The sequence below is a fragment of the Azolla caroliniana genome, unplaced genomic scaffold, assembly GCF_043228905.1.
Source record: "Azolla caroliniana isolate FFs.n. ecotype wild unplaced genomic scaffold, voAzoCaro1.0.p SCAF_55, whole genome shotgun sequence".
In the NCBI taxonomy this organism is placed as follows: domain Eukaryota; kingdom Viridiplantae; phylum Streptophyta; class Polypodiopsida; order Salviniales; family Salviniaceae; genus Azolla; species Azolla caroliniana.
This window is the reverse complement of record NW_028230490.1, coordinates 147747-158921: the sequence shown is the minus strand read 5'-3', so window position 1 is coordinate 158921 and position 11175 is coordinate 147747. Positions and strand designations below refer to the sequence as shown.

General features: G+C 37.1%; 1 protein-coding gene and 1 non-coding gene across 2 annotated transcripts; one reads left to right on the top strand and one right to left on the bottom strand.

The window, feature by feature from the left end:
* Positions 1–2905: 2905 nt before the first annotated feature.
* Positions 2906–2976, top strand: TRNAG-GCC (transfer RNA glycine (anticodon GCC)). The gene has a single exon. It is a non-coding gene; the product is annotated as a tRNA-Gly (tRNA).
* Positions 2977–4417: 1441 nt separating this feature from the next.
* On the bottom strand, positions 4418–8698 carry LOC147849460 (cell division protein FtsZ homolog 1, chloroplastic-like). The gene is made up of 6 exons (XM_087337511.1): positions 8292–8698; positions 6951–7050; positions 6657–6886; positions 5919–6086; positions 5604–5837; positions 4418–4963 (listed from the first exon to the last, which is right to left on the bottom strand). The coding sequence occupies exons 1-6, from the start codon at positions 8583–8585 to the stop codon at positions 4709–4711; spliced, it is 1281 nt and encodes a 426-aa protein (XP_087193637.1). The 5' UTR covers positions 8586–8698; the 3' UTR covers positions 4418–4708.
* Between the last annotated feature and the right edge of the window lie 2477 nt (positions 8699–11175).

The window sequence follows — 11175 nt, the reverse complement described above, 5'->3', positions numbered from 1 at the left end:
TCTTCAAATGAGTACTGTGTCATGTTGGTTGGGCTTCAATGTGTTATTATGTGCTGCTGCGCAGATTTTTCCCTTGGAGTTGGAACCTCTTTGTGAATCAAAGATGATCACTGGGCTGCCTAGTCTTCTCTCCTTAGGAATCGGACCGGACCTACTTTGGACGGACGCTTGTAACCTCAGCTCAGCTCTGTTCTGGCCCTGGCCCTGGCCCCTCCTGTCCACTCTTTTAAGTATGTACATATGTATGTATGTGGGTGTTCGTTTTGTTATGGGAGGGAGGGAGGGAGGGAGGGAATTGTGAAATATAATAAAATGAAGTAAGTAGTGGGCCGTGGGGGGTAGGTAATACGAATACATAGTATGAAATTGTGGCGATGGGTTTAGTATGAAATTGTGGTGGTTGGTTTATTATGTGGCACATGCCTGGGCATGGGCTGTGTGGGGGCAGGCATCCCCGGGGCCGTAATATGTATGTATGGTGTCAGTTAGAAGTTAGTAAGTACGTACGTGGACTCGGAGAGAGAAAGGATGGGTGCCCCTCAATGCTTGCTTACTTTTAATATCTAATCATTCGTATATTAAAAACAAATAATAATTTCCTCGTACATACTTTCTTTCGATGACCAACAACAAAGCATCAGCTTATGTACCATATTGTATCCTTATTGTGATGGTGTGATGGTCGTTCCATCAAGAACCTATTGTTTTGTTTCTTTGGGGGGTGGAGACTCAAATGCAAAATACTTGGGAAGCGAATTCTCCCCTCTAGAGTCTACATTGTTGCTTGCTCCCATGATGTGCAAAATGCCATGACCATTGACTGCCCAAAAATACTCGGTTAGTCTAGACTCCAAACTCCAAAACCCAGATAAGTTTACATTTTACTCTTGGTTATATTTTCTCAAGCTATTGCATAGCATATACCATACTAGATTTCTGTACATTATGCCTCCATTTGGAAACCGTACTTTCTTTTTATCTAATTAAACTACCTGAAGTTTTTGATTTTGCAATCTCTTAGCCCATGTATGGTTTATACTAAATCCAAACTTAGTTGTGTCATCTTTGAATATCAATCTCAACGTAACACACTAACGAGTATATGGTGCTTCATGCATGAATATGCAACATGAGCTCAGCTTACAACTAATGCCATGTGACATGCCCCCCCCCCCCTATCCTTAAAAAGACAAGATATGATTGTATGCAATATTAACCAACAGAAACATGAAACCGAATGTGTGATTTGTGGCTGCAAAAAATTGTCACTCCATCCTTGAATGACATGACAAAAGGTTTGCATGAATTGTTGGAATTTAAGTATATATCTAGATGCCATCAAAATTTTATCTTTGGGACAAAAATAATGATACTCAATAATGATGTGGTAGTTGTGAAAGATGGCTTTACAAACTCACTTTATGCAATCAAAGATAGAATATGGAAGCATCCATGACTGACACTACTTCTATAGTAAAAGGCAATACAAACAAGAAACAATGTCACTTTCAATAGCCCAAGTGTTGGTAAGGATGGAATTGCCTTTTAATACAAAGGAGGCAAAGTTTTTTGGGATATTATCTGGTTTGGACATTATCTAGCTAGTTCTGAATTCAACAACAACATTTACAATTATTAATTCTCCGAGTTGATCTCTATCCACTCTATTTAATCATAAAGCTCATCATGTTGAGTCAATCCTCTATTTTCATAGGGCCCACGAGGACATGTTGGTTTCAAGGTAATGGTGGTATTACTTAACTTTTCTAGTTAAAGTTTCCTTGTACAATTCAATGCTAGTCATTGTATAAATTGCATAGAGGCAACCACTTTTCCCTTTAATTAACATATAGTGGCTGGCATGCTACTACTTGTGCACAATGTCCATTATTTGTTTTTCCTTAAGTGTGTGAATATGTCGGTAGTGTGTTGTTGAGAGTGTAGAAAAGGAAGCAATAGCGTGTTGACATGACATGTTACATTGTCTATTTACGTGCCATTGCAAACGTTGGCACACCATAGGATTCTTCTTTCCTATATAATATCTCAATTTGGTATTTACCCTCGTTTAATGATACAATATTTAAAAGCCTTTCCAGCCTCTATTTATATTTCTTGTTCAATTTTTGTACAATCAATTTTTATTATCGTTGGCATATCGATCATTTGGCCCTCAACTGTTTATAATATGTCTTTGTGAATAAAATAGAGACTTTCATTAACTTTGCATTATGTGAGCCTGACAACAACATATTAACCACCTCCTCCATTAATGTAGGATGTATTATAGAGTTTTAATCTCTTCCTGTTCTTAGTGTTGTCACTCATGAATACAAATTATTGAGGCTTGATGTTGTTCCATTCCAAATTTGTTCATTTTCATCATCCTAATTTAGTTAGCCTGATGGTAAGCTATTAGGTTCTCAAACATTTGTAACATATACCACATCTTGTTTTTGCTGAACTACATGACACATCAGTGTATCCAACACACCAATGCACCATATCCAAACGGTTCTCTACTTCTTGCTCTTGTGGGAGTAGGTAAACTTTGGCAATAGTAGTGGGCGACACATGTATGTAACTAATATATAAGCGAAGGGAAACAATTGTTTCTTCCTCTTCAGACAAATGAGTTCGTCTCTTTTACATCGCTTCCTTATTAATTCTGAAGAAACAAACAAAATGATTGGATGGGAAGCTATAAAGCTATTTTAGTAAATCCGTCATATAGTATTGTGAGTTTTGAAAGGCGTGTCTCTTTTACAATTATTATTCATGTAGTAGGATTGGATTGGCTGTTGCCACATTCCCCATGCCAAGTACTCCACGCACTCTTGGCGTTGCTCAGTGTAGGCAATTTATATGGATTATATTGCTTATTTAAACTTGACATATTCATATAGCACTGGTGGTCTAGTGGTAGAATAGTACCCTGCCACGGTACAGACCCGGGTTCGATTCCCGGCCAGTGCAATGATTGTGCTTGTGCTTTATTGCATTCAGTATTTTTCCTTATTGCATTCAGTATGTTCCTTAAGTGTCTATACTTGAGCAACGAAGGAAATGCAATGCAACGGTTTCTCCATATAAACGATACATAGATTCAAGAAGTAATTTTATAATGAAGTTGGTTTGCATTATAGAATTCTCAATCATTTGCATTTTATTTTAGCTAAACCCTCGACAAAAAATGCTTGTATAGGCATTCTAGACAATAAGGTTGGTTTCTGTTATCTAAATAGATTTTCCAAGTATGGAGGTGTATTATAACATTCCCACTTGTCCTTCCACCAATCACAACACAATGCATCCTATTGTAACATATGCTTGCCTTCATTCCTCAATCTTTGACCCTTTTTACCCTACTCACAAGAAAACTTTGTAATTTACGTTTCATAATTAGACAAGTTCTAACATTGCATATGATTCAAATCAGCAGACTCAATGCACATTTTAATGATATGAAACGGCTTTTTGCCATCTAGGTTTGATATGTGCATGTCTTACATTTATATTGAATTTTCACATGTTTGAAGGTGTGCTTCAATTAACGTTTGGTAACACTATGCATATCATGCAGTGTGAATTGCCATGGAGAACACGGTTGAAAGCTAGTTAACGAAGGTAACACAGTTTAATGACATGATTACTATTATCATCTCACTTTTTGAATTCAAGTATCTACAATGTTGCTCAGTGCAAGCATTCTTACTGGATAAATGATGATTAAAACTAAGCCAAACTCAAAACTATTCAAGCCCATTCATGGTTTAAGAGCACTAAAGAACCTATAGGAAAAACACATCTTATCTAACAATGAAAGCACGTCTTTCTATACATCTCCTACACCTCAAAGAGAGGGAAAGAATATATTAACCTTCTAATGAGAGAAGGTTTTTGCTCTAACCCTCACCAAACAAACTTCCATAATACAATCTTTTAAATGAAATTGCAATATTGGTTTAGAACCACCAAACAGGTATGAGTATCATGACACCTTTAGAATGGCAACCTTCAACAGCATTAATCATTCAATACCTAAGAAAATAGAGGATTCATGTTAGGCCCCAAAAGCCTTGAGGCAATATCTATATCCTACTCTGAAATAAAGAAGGATGCGATTAAATCATTTAGCATTTGTGATGCAATACCAATATAGGTTCTCATTTTCAAGTCTTCATGAAAGCCATTATGAAGGAGCACCACTTAGGCAAGATTTTATCCCCTCTGAGGAAAGGAAACAACTTCATTAATTCTAACATATGCGGACAATAACAAATACACTTCTTAGGAGTCTCGGGAAATGTGTTACAGTCTGGTAAATAGCTTAAAAGAAAATAAATACAGCCGATCACAGTTGTACTTGACGAAACAAGTAAAATTTTGGTACACATAACGGGTAGAAAAGAAAGGAGAACAGAACAAAATTGCAAATGAATTAATCACAAGCTTTGAACCAAGCGGCAAACAAAATCCTTGGCTGAACTAAAATGAGACAACAATTGTTTTCTTTTATATCCTAACGTTTTAGTATGTGAGACCAGTAATTACTTAGATTCCAATTACACTAAAGGTATACTTCTTTCGGAAAAATCCATTCATTTTCCCTTGAATTCTAAAAAAAGTACATTTTGGTGTACAGAACAATCTCAATAGCAATCAAGAATGGTCTAAACCAAGGTTTATTTGTAGGCAAAAAACAGCACTAAAAAAACCCCTTCTTGGCAATACCTTGAAAGGGCCTTACAGGAGTTGACGGTGGTCTTCTCCGGTTTTCATCTGTAGACTTGGCCTCTTCCACATCTTGTTTCTCACTAGATTTTGGATCTATTAAGATCTTTTGAAATGTCTGAGAGAACCCTGTGGCAATAATTGTCACATGTATCTCCCCAGTATACCTATCATCCACTACTGCTCCAAAAATAATATTTGCTGCAGGGTCAGCTAAACTGGTCACTACCTGCACCCGTTTGAAACATTTTGTCCCATCAGTTAAGAGAATAAAATAGAGAAATTTAGGGTTTAGGGTTCCCAAAGGCCACTTCCGCTTAGCTATATTCTAGTATTGATTCAGTTGTGCCTGTGAACGAAGTCAACCATTTCTACAAAACGAGACATCTCATGCTAAATCCCATATTGAAACCATGGTCTTTATACATCCATGAGAAGGTATAATTTTGTATAAAAGTTGTGTTTGGGGTTCAAGCCATTTGAGTCAACCATTTTATTCAAAACGAGACATCTCATGCTAAATCCCGTTACAAAACCATGACCTTTATACATCCACGAGAAAAGATAATTCAAAATCGAATGTGGTTTAAAAGATGTAAAGCACATACTTTATAATGTTAAAGTTGCGGGGTTCAAGTCTATCAAACAATGAGTCTAATATTAAATTCATTGTAAACAGCATTTGTCTCTATCATTTTTCTCCTGAAACAAGTGCCTTACTAATTCACTTTCTACAACCCTAAGGGTATAAAATAACAGCACTGCTCTAGAAAGGCAATTTAAAAAACAAAGGGACCAGTGAAACTGACACTCAAATGTTGGAAATTAACTCACGTCATTCCTCTTACAGATCGTGGGAGACTTGTTACCTGAGAAACTTTATTCACTTCTTGCAATGTAAGATCCTTGCCCCCTGTAATATTGTAAACTATCCCAGTTGCTCTTTCAATGGATCTCTCTATCAAAGGTGCAGATGTGGCCTGTTGAGCTGCTTCTTCAGCTCTATTTTTGCCTGTTGACATTCCTACACCCAGCATAGCTGTTCCGGAATTTGTCATCACTGCCTTAACATCTGCAAAATCCACGTTAACAAGACCTGGTACCTGTAGGTCAAAGATCTAATTTTCATTCATTGTGATTCTGAAAGCCATTTAAAAGTATAGTATCAGTTCTTCTGTCTATACAGTGATGATGTCAGAGATGCCTTGCACGCCTTGCCGTAAAACATCATCTGCCAGAAGAAAAGCCTCTTGCAAAAGTGTTTGCTCTTGTGCCACATCAAGCAGCCTATCATTTGGTATCACGATCAGAGTATCGACTGATTTTTGCAGCCGTTCAATTGCCTCCAATCCCTATAAATTGAATTAAAAACAAGTCATGGCATGCTAAAGCAAATGTGAAGGCATTGCATTTATATAATGCATAAGAGATTTTAGGTGTCGCTACAATTAATGTTTTCAAATTTACAACATTACTTTATTAATATTGCCTTCCCGTAAGATAACATCTGCCAAAGAAACTCTTGAAATAGTGTTTGCTCTTATGTCATATCAAGCAGCCAGTCGCTCAATATCATGATCAGAGTATTGACTGATTTCTTTAGTGCCAACCTTGTGCTTTGCAATATTAAGATTGTGCCTTGTCTTGTCAAAACAAAGCTCAATGGAAATGTGTAAAGCCATTTTTTCAAAGACAATGTTCAGTGTTTATGATCTCAAACTGCATTTATGAAGAACTATCATAATGAATACTGTGTGCCCCTGACAGGCCCAAGTTTTCTTCCTGTGGACAAAACCGATGCCAAGCTCCTCGCTCTGCAACAGGAGGTCATATCTTCTTCTTTTTTGTGTATCTTCTAATACTTAATATTGTTTCATAACTGATACGGCAAAAAAATGATATTATCTTATGTTCTACTGCACCTGCACAGCCCTGCGACGACCTTCGAAACTGAATGGATATGTAACAACTCCAACAGTGAGATGCCCTGCTTCCTTGGCCATCCTTGCAACTACAGGTGCTGCGCCAGAACCCGTGCCTCCTCCCATCCCAGCTGTTATAAATACAAGGTCTGCATCTGCAACTGCTTCTTGGATAGCATCAATGGATTCCTCAGCTGACTTTTCACCGAGTTCAGGCTTGCCTCCAGTACCTGGTTCACAAGCTGATTACACGAACTGAAATAATAATGGTTAAGAGAGATATTTGAATCTCACCCAGTCCTTTAGTTATTTCTTGACCAATCTGCAACCTTTGAGGTGCAGCTGAGTGCACCAAAGCCTGCGCATCGGTGTTGATTGCCCAGAACTCAACACCCTGCAGAGGTAATGGATCAAGCTGTTAACTACTAGAAAATGGCAATCCAGATTACTCGTCTGCTGATGGTGTGTTTCACAATTATAATTTGTTGTCTCAGTTTATATTAGAAACAAGAATATAAAAAGACACAGTGGAACTTGCAATTCTTTTAAAAAACATTTCAAAAGTCATACTGTGCTTGCAGGAAAGGTCCTGATGAAACAAAGTGGCATAGATGCTAGTAACAGAAATCATGGTTGTATGTATTCATGCATAAAGGTATGATGATTTTCATTGCTTATTTGTTATGCTCAGACTCTCGATGCCCCCCCTTACTACCCTGAGACTATACAACTCTCCATGCTCCATCCACATTATTCTTTCCTCAGCAACTTGCTCTCTACACATATGTTCATCCCATTTTGCCACTCACCACAATTATTTTATGATCCTAACCTCATGGCTCTATATTGCCCACTAATGAAACGTTACTGAGGCTCGATAGGTGTTGGTTTTTTGCTCTTCCTTAGATGCTTCTCTATGCTCACAGCTATAAACATATGTCGCTGTTCTGAGTCTATAATAAGACTTCAAATTTGAAACTACAATAAAGGCTTATAACCATATGAAAATTTGTGCTATCTTCCAAGCCCTAAGACTATGCCAGAATAACTCAAAAACGTGTATCTACCTTTAGATATCTTTATACTATGATACAATTACGTTTTACAACATTAAAGCTCCGCATTGGTGACTTTAGAAACTTGAAAAACGAGCCCTCAATTTTTTCTAGTTACTCTAAATTGTCAATGCAAAGTAGTATTCAACCTATGGCTTTAGCAACCTTGGCCATTTTTTTTGAGTTTCATTGTTGAAAACCTTGAAAACCTTTTGGAGTCCATGTGAAGCCAAAAATGAGTATTGACAGAAAAAGGCAATCCTACTTTGAATTTGTATTGAAATTGAAAAAAACAGGAAGCTCCACAATTAGGTAGAAAGGAGACCCTACTCCAACCACTTGCAGTACATATCGTTAGAGCTTATGTTGGAGCTTCAAACTCCAATGTATACATAAACCACATGTGTGATACGTTTATACATATATATACAATACATGCATGATCCATATGTACATGCCATACACATACATTATCCATAAAATAACCTCTAGGGATTCCTAGTTTAAATTTTGTATCCAATATGAGAACAATGCATTCTTCAACTCCGTAATCAGGTAGACCGTAGAAGGAAAAAACTACCTGAACATCGCTGGCAATCATCCTGTTAACTGCATTATTGCCACCTCCTCCGACTCCGATGACCTTTATGCGAGCCCCCTCATAAGAAGGCAATGAAAATGATGATGCAGCGTGGATTGTGATTCCCCTGGCTTTTCTTACCATAGTGATCTTAAGTCTGGCATGGCAAGTAGCTGTGCTAAAGCTAAGGCTTCCACAGTTAACTTTGGAGGAGAGAAGCCCGAAGGGTTTGAAGAGTACAGCTTCATGAGACACCGTGGTTGCGGATAAAGTATGTTGATTAAGTAGCATCATGCCCTTCTATTCAGTGATGATGAATGAGAAGGCAGAAATCCGGAAGCTCTGCGGTCTGTTGAAAAATAGGGTTTTGGGGTGGAATTTTAGCAATAGAAGTAGAGATAGAGAGTAGAGTAGTAGTGTGGCAGTTCGAACTTCCAAACGATTTCCATTAATTTCCCGAAATGCCCCTCCCTCCCGCTTGCCCTTTTAGATTTAGTGACAGAAGCGCATGAGCATGAATGAAGAATATGTATGTATGTATGTATGTATGTATGTATGTATGTATGTATGTATGTATAAGGCTGCTGGCTCATTAGTCCTTCGCAATATTCTGCCCCTTTGGTGGTCATAGAGAGAGCATGCATGCATGATTGACTTTTGAAGTGTGTAAGGCCCATGGCCGCAATGTGTGCTTCTTATCTTTGCTCTACCCCCGTGTTGTTTGTTGCCGGGCAATGACAACCTGAAGAAAGGTTGTTAGATGGAATCGTGCAACCTTTTATAGATGAACGCATCACCGAAAGATGTGCACCACATCACATTGTCACAAATCAAGTTTGTATTGCTTCAAATTGATTATTAAAAAAATAAGACATCGTGTTCTTCATCCCCTATTACTCTCTATATGGGATTGATTGCAAGCTTTTAGAGAAAATAACAAAAGTTTAGGCACATTTGGGTATCCTAAATATGGATATCTAGATTAGATTTTAATGCTTAAACCAAACTTATTTACTTAAGAGAAATGTAATCAAGGAACTTGGATGTTTAGTTGTGAGTTATTAATTTTGCATAACAGCACTTAATTGTAAAATGATATTATTATTATATAAGAGAAAATATATGGGCAAGATGAAGTAATGTGATTAGTGTTGTACTTTGTGATTAATGTAGTGCTTAGCAATCTATTTACGACGTTTGTTTTGTTATTAGCCAATGATGTAAGTGTTTCTATAATTCGAATGCCATTCAATGATATGAAGGTTGACTTCGAAGCTTCACGGTGTTTTGCTTCTACGTTTAGAGTTGTGAATTTAATATGTACAATTTTCTTGTGTGATTTCGATGACATTTTTAATCCCAAAACCAAAACTAGGTTTAGGACACGTATGTAATTATACTAAAGGGCAGTTGCCCTAGTTCAGTTATTAATAATTATACATACTAAACTTGTAACCTAGTTTGTAAGATGATGTCTGTGTACCTCTCTCTTGTATTGTAACTTCTGAAAAATAATACAATTACAATTTGTGCCTTTGTGTCTCTCTCCCCCTCTCTGTTTGTTGTCCCTTTATCTTGATCTCTGTTCAAGTTGTCTTTGTATCATAATCTGTTCTTCTTATTGATCTTGTTTACACCAACATGGTGTCTTTCAACCTGTAGTGTTGCTTCGTATTCCACATTGACGGCCTAAGCTTACAACACATGGGTCATGGACACAAAAAAGCACACATTTTTAAGTTTGCCAATGTGGATTAAATGGTTCCCTTCTTGGCTTTGGAGGCAAGTTGATCTTGATATCTTTGGTTGATTCTTATTTCACCATATTCCCCTCACATGGATTCTGAATAAAGTCATCTTAAGCTCTTCTATTCCAATTAGCTTAATATGCCAATGTAAAAGGTGATAGTGTTGCATAAGCATGCTATGTATTGTGGATAAATACTTAATAATGAAGAAATGGCTAATACATAGTAAATTTCAATAATTTAGACGCTATCTAGAGTGGATAAATGTAAAAATGATCATATACATAAATATACATTCAATAAGTCAATTAATTTATTCAAGCTAATGGCATTGTCTTTGTCCTAATGAACCCCTTAATTGTATAACTATGTGCATAATCTCACTAGCAAGAAATTAATATAAGTTCTCCATAGTTGTATAAAGGCATGACAACACAAATTGCGTAAAACTTGATTTTACTTGCAATTGCAAATATCATATTTTAGAGCTTTTATAAATATGGCAATTCAAAACTCATTTGAATTCTCTCCGTAGAGTAAAAATAGGTTTTAGTGCAAGATGGTACTATTAATTGGAAAGAACATGGATGGTAACTTCAAGCACTATAGGGGATAAGAAACCAAATACCGGTCCGTGTGGATCACTCACAAGATCTTTTGCCATTTGCCTGACACAAGGATTGGGTGGGTATAAAGATCCCATTATGAGCAAAAATGGTGTTGCTATTATTTTAATTCACAACCCTCCTTCCTCCTAGAAAATAGGTACCAAAAGAGCCTTCATCTCCTCACAAGAGACTCCCATTCCAATGATTGGTGAGCGATTATACAAGATTTCAGAGTCAATTTCCTCCTCTTGAGCTCTACATGTCTAGCCCTACAGGAAGTTGTTAAGTCTCATCTACTCAACCTCTTCAAGGACATGAACTTATGTGCCATCGATGCCAAATGAGTGACCATCATGCCCAGTGATGTCTAGCTCGCTTGCCACATGAACATAGCGCAACCTAAAAGTTGTGTTTCCATTCTTCATTCCCATTTGTTTTGAATGGCATTTTTGCATCACCTTTCCCTTTTGATTTCCCACCTCTTCTAGGCATGGGTTGTTTTTTATTATATGATGCTCATAGTATCCT